The following is a 14,759-nucleotide window of genomic DNA, read 5'->3' on the forward strand; positions in this document are numbered from 1 at the left end:
ACTTCCCCCAAGCTCAGTGGCTGTGTTAAGTGTTTGTCTCATCAGTATGTCCTTTTGTGCATGTGGTGTCAGCTCTATTACGAGCCTCAGCCCGTGTAGAAACAAAAGTTTCACTGCCAAATTCCTGTGTGAGGTGCTGCAGGACATGCGGGTGATTGTCACCAGGGTGCAAGACGCCGACTCGGTCATTGAACATAACCTCAAATTTTAGAGGGGGTTGGATGACATGCTGCTCCCCAACAAAGAGCTGCACTGAACCCTACGGCAATCTGCCAGGCAGCTCTCGATCAGGCATTTCTTCCTTCCCGATTCCTCAACCTCAAGACCATCAGCATCCTCCTCCTGCCTGTCCTGCCTTCCTCTCAGAGTACGATTCAGCGTCCTCACCAGCATCTAAAACTGCATCCTTACCTAACTCTCCCTCAGTGCACGACTTTGCAGTACCCTCATTTGGGTCGTCTTCAGACTTTGAGTTCCCTGGATTTGAATTCTTCTTCTTCATAATCATCATCATTTGAAAAGTTGTGTGTGTTTGTTAAATAAAGGTTTCAAACAGTACATGATGTGTTGTTGTTGTTTCTTTATATTCACGGTATGATATGGTTAAGCACTCGACAAACTTTAAGCGCATTTCTTCAGTAAATTGGAAACGGTACCTGGTGTTGTCATTTTTTTTTTTGGAAGTATTTATGAAACTATAATCATGTGCATTTGCGGTCAAAAACATGATAAACTTTAAAATTTCTAACACATGAATCAGGAACCGCCGGGAACCTATTACCGATCACCCTTTTCCCCAATGAAATAATGGCACGGTATACGTTCGCGGTATTTTCCTCGGCGTTCGGGGGCTTTTCATGATTCAGGAAATGCCGGGAATCTATTCCACCTTTTCCAATTGAAACAGTGCCCCAACATTCGCGGTTCAGACTTTCACAGCGTTTTCCAGGAATGTATCCTCCACGAATGGCGGGGTCTGGCTGTATACATACATAATTATGTAAAAATCGCATATTGGTCAGCAATCTTGAACATTCTTAGATACAAACATTTATTTTCAGGGTGTCCACAAATTACCATGATAAAAATAATGAAATGGGATACAATGATGCAGTTTGCTGCATACAAAAGAACATTTCTCAAGGTTTTATTGACTTTTCTTTCGTTTCCAGGTGTCTCCTGTGACACATGACATTTGCTGCAAATGGCATCCCCATAAGAAAAAGTAGTGTGTTGCCTGGTTTGCAATGACAAAATCAGCTACACTGGTCCAATGAAGCTTGAGGATGACCTATGGGTGGCAGCCAACGAGAAAGTAGCACAAAAAGTGAGTCGCACAAAAGGTTTACGGAGACTGGTGACATCCTGCAGAGGAAGGGGGCAGGCTAACCAAGCACAAGTGGTGAGGATGTTGAACACATCCGCGAGTTATTTCAGGGCAGTCCCCACAAGTCCATTCCGACTGCTGTCAGGGAGTTGCAGCTACCCAGTTATGCCATACATAAAGTACTGCACATGTGATTGTGGCTGTACCCATACAAGGTTCAGCTGCAACAGGCACTCGAGCCTGACAATTGAACAGGACACATGGCATTTGCAGTGGACATTTTGGAATGCTTAGACGAAAACCATAGATTCCTACAATGTGTGCTATTCTCAGACGAAGGCACTTTACATGTTTTGCGGAAGGATGACAAAGCATGAGGATTTGGTGCTCTGAGCCAACCCATAAGGTCCGAGAACTATTGCACAGCAGTCCAAAGGTTAATTTGTGGTGCGGCCTAATGCATGACCAAGTCATTGGGCTATACTTCTTTGCTGAAGTCACTATAAAGGCCGACAATTACCTGGATATGTTTGAGAACTTTGTACTCTCGCAATTGGCAGATCTGCAACCAGAGGTCATTCAGCAACAGGACGGAATCCGCCACAATGGAGTCTGATAGTGGGAGATTTCTTCAATGATTGGTCATGACAGTCCGACTCTGTGGCCAACACATTAGCTGGACATCACCCCTCAGGATTTATTTTTTTTCTATGGGGATATGTGAAGGACATGGAATACCAAATGAGGGTTACTGATATGGACCTGAGGAAGAGCATTAGGGCTGCAATGGAGCCTGTAAATGCAGGAATGCTGAACTGAACCTGGAAGGAGATAGAGTATCGCCTCAACATGTTTTGTAGTGACAAGGGGTGCTCACAGAAGTGTTGATGATGATACAATGTTATCTTGACAAATCATGCAAATACAACTTTGACAAATATTGTTTCACATTCAGCAAACCGCATCGTTTTATCACATTTCATTATTTTATTTATTACAATTCTTATTCAAGGGTAATAAAATTATTTATTTATTACAAATTGGGAAGGGTAATTTGTGGGCACTGTATAACAATCACAACACAATTGCTAGAGTAAAGTCGATGGCACACCATTGAAAATCCCCACGCTTCCCACCAAAAGCAGTGGAAAGATGGCAAAAAGTTCCACCAGGAAAGACCAAATATCAAATCGAGTTTAAAAAAATATGGGTTTTGGTATGACAGTGGTATGACAGTCTCCACCTGCACACCAGAGGTCAAATCCCAAAAAAAATCATTACATATGTCATGCGTCCCCCAATGTTGATTGCATATATAAAGTTTAATTTTAAAGTGTTTAACAATGTGACAGTAATTGCATTTTCTGGTATTTGAACTTTTGACCCTACCCCAGAGGGGCAGGGCCAAAAACGACACTGCTCACGCACCTTCATGCCATGTGGTGACCATAACTACCAGGTTTGTTGAATTTTCTGCACAATCGTTTAGGAGGAGATAGCATGACTGATGGACAGACAGACAGGAGTTGTACAATATCCCGGTTTTTTTTTTCTTTTCCAAAAAGCGCGAGGATAATAACATGTGCTCCGATGATGCAACACATGCGTCGTAAGCTATATAATCATTGCTCAAATAGAAAACTTTACCAGAGTAAATATTATTATAGCCACACTGCTGTTTTGACTTCCAGTGATGTAGACATTTACAAACATCACTACTGCTATTTACTTTTTAATGTAAAAACGCATTTAGCTATGGTGCCGGCGATAGGTCGCCTACTCTTCACGATTGGCACCATCGTATTTTTAACATCCACTAGCTAATGCTGTCAGATGGGGCACCCAGTTTATCGTCCATCCTACAGACGGCACACACATTGAAGCCTCATTCTGCATGCAAAACATCTGAAGGGCTGTTTATAGCTCGGCTGAGATTCAAACCCACGCTAGACAGAGGGAAGTGTGCATACCTCTTGGCTATCCTGCCAGGTCTACGACTGCTATTAAGCAAACATCAACACTGGCAAAATGTACATCTTCTTGACTTCAACCATTCCCAAGGCATCATTTTGAGATTTTCACCAAGCCCTGCACACCTTGGTAAATATTGTTCTCCATAATCCATTGATGAATAGTTCAAAGATGGATCTCTTGTCAAAATTGATTATGATTTCACCATGGCATGCTTCTTGATAGGGAGGAAATGTCACCGAAATCATGCTATAAGCATCTGACTCGTTACACTGAAGAATGTGAGTTGAAGGGGATGGAAATGTGCTGACAATAAGTGTTTTACACCTGAACATGATCATCATGCGAGTCGATAATGATTGCAAAAGGTTGAGGAAGTAGAATAAAAGGTATGCTCAGCTGCCAAAATACCGACCCTTGCAATGCACCGATTTGATCTAACTTTTAACGAGCAAAATATTCAATATATTTGTACTGTACCTTTGCAGACCGAGTCGTAACGTGCGATGTGAGCTTTTAACCAAGCTGATAGCCTTTTGTCGCATGCCACTAACATTGACTCCATTCACGGAAACCACCACATCACCCACGTGCAAAGATCCAGCAAGATCAGCTTTGCCACCAGATTCAATCTGCAAAATACAAGGAACAGACAATGAGCTTGCCATGCCATCGTGAGAAAAACATCACCAATATATAGGCACATACATCATGGCAATGCAAACGCTTTCCCAGATTTTAACACCACCATGGTAGGATTACACAGCAACAATTAACAAAAATGTTATTGCTCTTGCAAAGCTCTTGATGTGAGAATTTTCACAAGACAATTGATAAACAGGTCTACCGAAACAATTTGTCAACAATTAGTAGGTTTGGAACTCTCAGTGGAAGTGAGAATGCAAGTAATAGGATAAACTGTACAGAACTATGAAGCTTATTATACAATGCAAAATAGATCACTTCATCATAACCTGGTCCTCAAAGAAAGAAGGTGGACACTGAGCCCGAAAAAGACTTCGTTCCACCTTCTCAAACTCATACATGGAGATTACATGCAAAACTAGAAAGCATCTGAAAATGCAAAGCTCGGCCACATCCACTTTGTATTCAGACTTCTTCTTCTTCTCCAGTATGCCAAATATAAAGACAAAAACAGCAAAATAAAATACAAAAATAAGTTGGCGATTTTAGGCGACCATAACCTTTCGACCTCAAAAGCAATAGGCTTCAGTGACCCAATATGCAAACACTGCTCAAATTCCAAGTCAATCGAATGAAAATTGGTGACATTATGCAACCATGACCTTTTGACCTCAAAAACAATGGGTTTATTTTTATTATTTTTTGTATACAGGATCGAGGCTCGTGAAAGAGCTAACATTTATCACACAAAAAAAAAAATCAAACAGCTACACAAAGTATATAATAAGGGTAGCGGTAGACAAGATGGGGAGAGAAGGGGAAGCACACAAACACAACATTTGAGAGCAGGGACATCGGGAGATCTGTGGGAGGAAGAGGGCTTGAGGGGGAGGCGTGGGAAGGCGGTAGGGGGTGGGGGGGGAGTATAAAACACAAGGACACTGTAAGGACTTCCAGGAAGGAAGTTGGTATTTCAAAAAAGTGAATCTGGGGTGAAATTAGCAGGGGTAGAAAAGATCAAGGTTTTGGATGGGGGAAGATAAGAGATGGTGGTGAACAGCTGTTTTAAAGATCTGGAGGGAGGAGTAGGATTGAAGAGAGTGAGGGAGTTTGTATCAGAGGCGGGAGAAAAGAGGAATGAAAAAGTGAAGGTGAGCAGAGAGTCTTGATTTTGGCAGTTTAACCATAAGAGGGTTGCAGGCAGATCTTGTGCGACCTGTAGGAATATTTGGGGGACAGAGCCCAGAGAGAGCTGGGGGAGCAAGGCCGGAGAGGAGTCGGTAGAAAACAGAAAGACCACCAACCTGCCTGCGGTGAGTAAGGGAAAGGCCCTCAGGCCTCAGAGTTAGCTTCATCGCGTGAGATTCCAATGATTCTGAAAGCTTTGCTTTCAACAGCGTGAAGCCAAGCTAAGTGTGAAGCAGAAGCACCGGCCCAGAGGGGAGAACAGTATTCTATTGAGCTGCGGATCAAAGCCTTGTATGTGGTGAGGAGCTCAGGTGTGCCAAGGAAGGACTTCGCATGACAGAGGATGCCCAGGCGGTGACTGGCTTTGGAGGCCAGATTTGAAATGTGGTTTTCCCAGGAAAGATCATGGTAGATAGTGAGACCCAAAAGCTTGAGACAGAACTTCTTGGAGAGGATTGTTGAGAAAGTAGATGGGAGGGTTTTCCAGTCGGTCTTTTCGGAGAGACATAGTAAGAGTGTGAGATTTGTCAGGATTGAAAGACATGTTCCACTTGTTTGACCAGTCTGTGATTTTGTCCAGGTCTGCAGAGTGAGGAGGCTGCAGACTGCCGATCTGAGGGATGAGGAATGGAGCAGCAGAGTGGAGTCATTAGCAAAGAGATAGAGAGGATTTTCAAGAGAGTCAGAGAGATCATTGATGAAGACCAGAAAAAGCACAGGGCCCAGAACACTGCCTTGGGGAACTCCAGCCTGAACAGGAACGGGACATGAGAGAAACCCATTCAGGGCCACACGTTGACTACGATAAGAGAGGAAGTCCGCAAGCCATGCGTGGAGATTACCATGGATACCATCGGAGGAGAGTTTGGTGAGCAGAGCGGGGTGCCAGACTGTATCGAAGGCACGTGATATGTCAAGGGAGACAGCTCTAATTTCCTGTTTGGCATTGAGGACCTCCATCCATTGTTGAGACAGCAGAAGCAGCATGTCCAGAGTAGAGTTACCTGGTCTGAAACCAAATTGATGATCAGAGATCAAGCCATTTGAGAAGATGAAAGACTTGATATCCGAAGCAATGATGGATTCCATGACTTTGCTGATAATTAGGAGAAGGCCGATTGGTCTGTAGTTGCAAGGATCTGTTTTTGCACCTTTTTTGTGTAAAGCGGTGATGTTGGCCGATTTCCAAGCAGATGGCAGATGACCTTGAGCAAAAGAGAGGGTGAAGAGAACAGAGAGAGGGAGTGAAAGAGCGGCAGAGCAGGATTTTAGGACCCGTGGGCTGATGCAGTCAGGTCCAGTTGCAGAATCAGAGTCGAGGGTTGACATAAACTTTTCCACCTTGTCAGGAGGAAAGGACACAGGAGCAGCTGGGTACGACTGGGTACGGTGGGTACAGAGGGATGGGTTTGGGACACGAGATTGAGAGGCAAACACAGAATTGAGGCATTCAGCTTTTTCACGTGCGGAGTCAGCTGTGTAGCCGTTTGAGGTAAGGGAGGGGATGGAGGGGGAACAAACACCAGAAACAGATTTGACCAGACGCCACCAGGATTTGTTAGAGGGAGACAGGTTTGAGAGTTCGGTCTTGAGAGTGGAGAGATATTGTTTCCTGGCTCGCCTGAGGGTGGACACACACTTGTTTCGGGCTTTGTGAAAGGAAATGAGATTTCCTTCCGTTGGATTTGCTTTCCAGGAGGCGAAGGCAAGTTGTTTCTGGGCAACTGCCTCACCACAACATTCCATGTACCATGGACGGGAGGAAGGGTATGACAACTGTAGATGGCTTACAACTTTTGACTACCTCTATCAGTTGGTTAGGTTTTCTGAGGATCGGTTGAGAGTTACAACCTACAAGCAATTAACAAACAGACAGATAGCACACATACAGTTATGCCCAAAATTATTCATACCCTATGAAAAATCTGAGATTTTTGCATTTATCTCATACTTACAAGCTAAAGTGGTGGAACTTTCACTTCAGGCAAGGACATTTAGTTGGCATGAATAAATCCACATTATATTTTGGCTCAACATTATTGGCATAACAATTAATGTTGATAGTTTTTGTTTTTATGCCTGTCCAAAATTATTCATACCCCATACCAAGTCTCAGAATTGAGGCCAATGTTTGTGATAATGCACATGCTTTTGACATTCCTCAGATTCTTTATAATGTTATGCAATTATTCCAAGATGTGTGCATAAAATCTGAATACAATACAAATGTGGTCTATTGAATGTACAGCGAGGAATGTTGTAGAACAACACTCTGCTTTTAGACTATAAATTAAGAGGAACTGATGCAATCATTCTGAGTTCATAGTCAGCATGGCGAAGAAGAAAGAACTCAGTGAGGACCTTCGGTTGTGCATTGTGAATGCTCACAAGGATGGAAAAGGCTACAAAGCTATTTCGAAGCAATTCCGAGTGCCAGTTGCCACCATACAAAGCATAATTAGGAAGTACAAGGAGTTCCACACTGTAAAAAACATTGAAGGACGTGGTCGGAACCCAAAGGTGTCACCTCGTCTGGCAAGAAAAATATGGCGAGAGGCCAACAACAATCCACGGATCACCATCAAGGCTCTCCTGAACAACCTTGGCGAGTCTGGGACCAAGATATCAAGGCAGACACTCCAGCGGACGTTGCACAAGGGGGGATTCCATGGACGCCAACCAAGAAAGACTCCACTCCTGAAACAGAGGCATCGAGAAACTCGTCTGGCATTTGCAAGAGCGCACCTGGACAAAGATCCAAGCTTTTGGTCATCAGTTCTGTGGTCGGATGAGACAAAAATGGAGCTTTTCAGGCATTGAGATGTTGCTAAGTTCGTTTGGCGAAAAAAAGGTGAAGCATACAACCTGAAGAACATAGTCCCGACCGTCAAGTATGGAGGCGGGAGCATAATGCTTTGGGGATGTTTCTCAGCCAGTGGGCCCGGCAATCTCGTCAAAGTGGATGGCATCATGAAAAAGGAGCAGTACATCAAGATCCTTGAGTAAAACATCAAACAGTCCGCAGAGAAACTTCACCTCGGGCAGCATTGGACGTATCAGCAGGACAACGATCCAAAACATACCGCCAAGTCAGTCAAGAAATGGTTCCGGGATAATGATGTAGACGTTCTAGAGTGGCCAAGCCAAAGTCCGGACCTCAACCCAATTGAGAATCTGTGGAGGGAGCTCAAGACCCGAGTGATGGCAAGGAAGCCTTCCAACCTCAAAGACCTGGAGACCTTCGCGAAGGAGGAGTGGGCCAAAATCCCTGTAGAGACATGCAAAAACCTTGTGAGCAAGTATAAGAACCGTTTGGAGGCTGTAATCACAAACAGGCTTTTCCGTTGATTACTGAATGTGACTGAACTGATCTAAGCAAGGGTATGAATAATTCTGGACATGACATTTTTGGTAAATCTGTCAATAAAATACCGCCGAAACAATGTATTTCTTGAAATGTCTCTTGCAGTGATTATTTCAGCTGTTTGTCACATTCTTATGTAACGTAAGCCACAAGAAACTCATTACTCAAATAACACGATTCAAAATACTCCGAATTTGGTAAGGGTATGAATAATTTTGGGCTTAACTGTACATACTCAGGAAGTGAATATACTTGTGGAATTTTCGATTTCGCAAGTATATTCACTTCCTGAATTAGAGTACGATTCAGGAAATTCTGCAATTCAGGAGGGTCTGTTAAAATATAAATCCATAATGTAATAATAATATCTTTGGTACGACTCGGAAGGGCTTCAAACCAACAACCTCCCGGATTCAGAGTGGACGCACTAACCATTTACACCACTGATTCTGGATATTAAACTATACCAATTGTGCTGTCTATGCTTTATGCATGAAAGAGTGGAAATTCAATAAAGTGTAAATATATGATCCATAAGAACACCATTAATGACAAAAATAGCCTGTGCGCAAGGCGTCTCATACCAGTTTGTCAGCAACAGTTTTAAAAGGCAAAAAACTGCTTCAATAGCACAGATGACCACCGAGTTAAATGGCATTCAAACTACAAAACATTTGCAATTTCATACCGGGTGGATGGAGGAGGGGGGAGGGGGGTGGTGGGACGGGTTTCATGCAGCTTACTACTTTCACCTCTGTCACGGATTCGTCACTTCCGTCTGTGGTTTTCATCTGCTTCAAGCATTTTTAGTTTCAGGTACTATTATTGTTACGGTTTCGGTGTGAAATGGAGATAACTGTCTTCAAAGGTAAAAATTGTGTTTCAGAAGAAAAACGAAATGGGTGAAGAAGAAACCGGAAGAATAAGAAGAAGAGGCGGGCGATAGGATCGAGAGAGATCGGAGAAGAAAGGCTTATCTGCTTCGTGGTGGCGAGCGTACCTTGTGGACATTGGTCGCGAGCGAATGTTGGTTTCCCCGGGAAAGGGATTCCCATGACAGAGTCGTTATTGCTGTTGCAAAGAAACCTGCGTGATGGGTTTTGGTTCCGAGAGTGAATAATCATTGGAGAGCAAGCTGACGCCTCCATTATCGGCCAGTCCGCCATTTCACCTCGCACCAGTGTGTGTCGTGTTCGCCCGGTTCCACGTGTGTGTCGTGGGTTTTCCCGGAGAGACCTCAGCGTGGGAACCGCTGATTGTTCATGTCGGCTTCATTGTCGGGTGAACGGAAGGTGTGAGTTTCCATTCACCTTTTGGATGAACCATTACCGGACCGACTTCGGCCTGACCTCTCACCAAGCGGCTCTTCTGCAGCTTTGACTGTCGACCGACCTGGGTTCAGGTCTCAGTACGACCTTTTCGTGTGATCGCCAGAGTGGGGATTGACTTTGGCCTTGTGTCGTGACACCATGACTTTGGGGAATGTTACAGTTTGCTCACGTTGGAGTACTGCGAGTTATTGATAAAGGAAATATTGGTGGTACCATCATAGGAATTGTATGGTTTATGATGTGCAAGTGAGAGTTTCCTTGTACTTGCGTTAAGTGTTATTATTGTGCGAGTTTGAATACAATAATTGGTTTTGTATCAATTGCTTGGTGTGGTTCTACCATTGGTCATTGGGACACACATAATAGCACATCTTTCTGCCGTGACCCCTTTCGAGGCTCGGAGGGACACCGTGGCCAGGGTTTTGAGAGGAGCACGTAACACCTCCAAATCCATTTTGACCTCTTTCGGACTCACTCCTCTGGTGATCAGTCTCCCATCGATTACTCTCCTCCTCTCCCCTATAATCTCCAATGTAATCCCAACCTCGGAATTCCTCTCCCTCGGAATCCTCCTTTTACTGTACTAGACCTCTAAATTTAGAGGTCTTCACCAAATCTTCTCAGTTTACTGCACAACAATTCCAACTATTGTCTTTTTAATGTACTTGTCACAGCCAAATAGAATATTTGTCAAAGGATGTTCGACTCATTTTCCTCCCACCCTCGGCTGCTCTGCCCTGCATTTTGTTGAACCCATCTCTCATTGCGGTGATGCGCGATTACTATTCGATTTAAACTATTTCACAACCACAGATATCCTCCCTCCTGAGCTTCCTGACCTCATGCAGTATTTCTGGATCTACAGTCGTGGCCAAAAATATTGGCACCCTTTCACTTTATTTTCCAAATAATGCACCATTTCTTCCAGAAAATAATTGAAATTAAAAAATCTTGGTATCCACACATGTATTTCTTTGGTTTGCAGTGGAACAAACCAAAAAAGCTGAAAAAATTACGAAATCTTAGCTTATTCCACACAGAAATCCTAAAATGTCCCAGACAATAATATTGGCACCTTCTAGAAGTTGTTAGAAATAATTAGATTTCAAGCAAGTGATTCATTCCCCTTTACTTTGGAATTGAACTCACCTGTGGTGAGTTGAGGGTGCCTGCAATATAAAAATCACTCAATCAACCAGTTTGAATAGAGAAAAGGAGTCATTCTGCTGTTTTGTTTCACTGTGTGTACCACAATGAGCATTGAGAAAAGAAAGAAAACCAGAGAATTGTCTGAGGAGGTCAGACACAAGATTGTAGCAAAGCATGGCCAATCTCAAGGCTACAATTCCTGTGTACACTGTACACAATGTCAGGAAGTTTAAGACCCATGGCACTGTTGCCAACCTCCCTGGACGTGGCCACAGGAGAGAACTTGATTGAAGATTGCAGTGAAGGATTGTTCGAATGGTGGAGAAAGCACCTCGATCAACTGCCAAACAGATTCAAGCTGACCTTCAGACACAAGCTACGACAGTTTCAACCCACACCATCCATCCCCAACTCAATGAAAGGAGGTTCTATGGAGGACCCCACTGCTGAGAGAGAGACATAGAAAGAGAAACAAGCCAAAATCCTTCTGGGAGAATGTCCTGTGGACAGATGAGACCAAATTAGAGCTTTTTGGTAAAGCACATCATCTCTATGTTTACAGAAAACAGAATGAAGCCTTCAAAGAAAAGAACACCTTCCCTACAGTCAAACATGGAGGAGGTTCAGTGATGTTTCGGGGTTGCTGGGCTTCCGCTGGCACTGGGTGCCTTGAATATGTGCATGGAATCATGAAATCAGGAGATTACCAAGGCTTTTTGGAGCAGAATGTTCAACCCAGTGTCAGAAAGCTGTGTCTCCGTCGAAGGTCATCGGACTTGCAGCAGGACAATGACCCCAAACACACTTCAAAAAGCACCCAGGAATGGTTCAAGACAAAACACAATGGACTGTTCTGAAGTGGCCAGCAATGAGTCCAGATCTAAATCCCATTGAAAACTTGTGAGGAGATGTGAAAACAGCAGTTGGGAGAAGACACCCGCCAATCTGGGAGAACTGGAGCAGTGTGCACAAGAAGAGTGGGCCAAACTGGCAGTAGAGAGGTGAGGAAGCTCATCCATGGCTGTAGGAAGCGCTTGACTGCAGTTATTTTGTCCAAAGACTGTACTACCAAATATCAAGTCTAGGGTGTCAATAATTTTGTCAATGCCATTTCTTTTTATTTTCTGATTTAAAAGGATATATTAAGTTCTGAATCGAAAATAAAGGTTCTGTAATATTAACAGTGAAATAAAGAATTGTGAAGACCAAATACTTGTCAATTTCAACTTATTTTTGGAGAAAATTGTGAGTTATTTCAAAAAAGTGCAAGGGTGCCAATATTTTTGGCCACGGCTGTATGTCCCTAGACCCAGCAAGAACTGCTTGTTTGTGTGTGGACAAATATCCTCCAAGCAATGATGATTCTGTCGATGAAGCTCCTTCAGTAACATGGACACTTTGCTCTGCTTTTACCAGATCTCTCACGTTTAACTGCGTTTCGAGATAAACCCTATCTGGAGGTAAACCAATTCAGTGGTCAAAGAGTGAAATCATACCATTCCTGAAGAAAGGGGATCTAGGCATTGTAAAGAACTATCGCAGAATCAGCCTAACTTGTACCTCGGTGAAGATCTACAACAAATTGCTCTTATGCAGGATAAGATCACACATCGAGCAAACACTGTGCAACAATCAAAACTGGTTTCACCCAAACTGAACAACAGTACAAATCCTTTCAATCCGAAGAAGACAGTAAAACAGACTTCTTCCAGATACTGGCCGGAATCCTCTAAGGGGGCCGGGGTACTCTCACAACACCTTCCTTTTCATCATCACTCTCGACTTTGCCCTACGATCAGCAATCAACAGGTATGAGCAGGTAGGATTCACCCTAAATGAGAGGCTCAGCAGTCTTTACCCAGCTCCCACCATCACAGACAGACACCAATTTCATAGACGATATCAGCCTTCTCTCCGGCATGCTAATTGAGGCTCAACAACTTCTACAAAGGGTCGAGTGTGCAGCTGTGGAAGTTGGCCTCATCATCAATGAAGAAAATACTGAGTCCATGTCGTCTGGCAATGTTGGTGATATTATCTCTCTCAGTGGTACCAAATTGAAGTGTGTCTGAGATTTCCAATATCTGGGGTCAAACATTGACAACACTGAAGGACATGGAAGTCCAGATTACGAAAACCTGGGTAGAGTCAGCAAGATGAATGTTGTTTGGAAGAGCGACCTATGCAAAGAACTGAAGGAACACTTCTTCCATGCCACAGTTGGGTGTGTTCTGTACGGATCAGAAACTTGGATGACCAACACTCTGCCCAAATGGCTCCACGGTGTAATCACCAGACTCCTGAGGGCATCACTCAACATTTCATGGAGAGCACACTGGACTAACAAAGAGCTGTACAGGGAAAGATCCCTAGAGTATTGGAGTCATGACTCCAGAAACGTCTCAGGTTCAGTGCACACTGCTGGAGAAGCGATCGAGAGAAATGGCCAAGATGGTACTCTTTCTTCTGGGAACCTTCTCATGGTCACCGCTCAAGAGGATGTCTCGATACATCCTACGTCAATACACTGGAATGCGACACCAAAATCAACAGGCATGCCCTCCCTGAAGCAATGGCGAGAAGAGAGCAATGGAAGAATATTGTCTGTTGTGACCGATCAAGATCGACCCAATGATGATGATAATGATGCATTTAGAGAACCACCATTATGCTGCCTTGTTTGGCAGTTCAGGAAGACAGATTTATCTTGACTGAAATCTTCTATCTACCTCACAGACTAGTCCACCATCTTATCTATCTATAATTCCAGTAATCTCTGTACGTTTGTACGTTTGTCTGTGACCGCTGTTTCTCGACAACCACGGGTCCGATATACTTTTAACTTGCCAGGTATATTGCTGGGGACCCGAGGATGTGCCTTTTCAAGGTTTCATATTAATCGGACAATTACTTACCGAGCTATGTCCAAAAAACGATTCAACCAATCAGAGAGCAGCGAACTATCGCGTGTGCCGAACGTGGCGGACACACTCTGCCTCGGATGGCACATTTGAGAGCGTATTCATTTATTTCACGTTTGCAAACTATGTTGGCGTTAAACTATGTTTTAAAACTAATAAAAACGAATTTGCGATTCATTCGCTTTCCTGCGCGTTTGTGCACGCGATGGCGATTTCTTTACCAAACTCCGGAAGCCGTTCGCTTTGGACCAAACCATTGCATGTAAATAGAGGGGGGGGATTGTCACCGGACTCGCAAGCCGTTCGCTTTGGACCAAACCATTTCATGTAAATAGAGGGGGGGGATATAATTTTAGATATAGATATAGTACGGGCAATGCCCTAGTGTCCTCAACTTTAACAATACCTGCAACTCCTTCCTCAACAAACAACTTTCAATCTCACACCTCCAGTTGCCCTGTTCTGCACATCACCAAGAGTATACCGATATGTGTGGCAAGGCAATTGCTAGAAAGCAGCTTTCCTTCTCTACCTTAAAGGCAAAGCTAAGGGAGGGGAACCTACTCACTGCATATGATATAGCCGCACCCAATGCGCATCCGGCCTCAGACTTACCAGAACTCAACATCAGAGTCCCCCGAGGATAAACTTCTTAAGCCGCTCAGCATCCTCCAAGTTAAGTTGGCAACTGCTCAAGTTCATCAATAGACATACTCTTCTGCACCTTCAAGGCTGAAGCACATATAAGGTTTGATTTGATCGAGGAGAAAGTTGAGGAATAACACTGGCTTTCCAAAAATGCCAAGGTCTCAAAATTCCTCCTTCCTGTTCCCCAACCTAACCCTCATCACACATCCACAGAA

The 14,759-nt window shown here is 43.8% G+C and overlaps 1 protein-coding gene across 1 annotated transcript in view; it reads right to left on the minus strand.

Moving 5' to 3' along the window:
• SHROOM2 (shroom family member 2) overlaps positions 1–14,759 on the minus strand; it is a 208,088-nt gene that overhangs the window by 173,635 nt on the left and 19,694 nt on the right. Inside the window, exon 2 of the mRNA XM_068131947.2 lies at positions 3,779–3,930. Within this exon, the coding sequence (XP_067988048.2) occupies positions 3,779–3,930 (152 nt within the window). The remainder of the gene's footprint in view (positions 1–3,778; positions 3,931–14,759) is intronic.

Source organism: Myxine glutinosa, chromosome 12 (genome assembly GCF_964187855.1).
Source record: "Myxine glutinosa chromosome 12, kmMyxGlut1.1, whole genome shotgun sequence".
Taxonomy (NCBI): Eukaryota; Metazoa; Chordata; class Myxini; order Myxiniformes; family Myxinidae; genus Myxine; species Myxine glutinosa.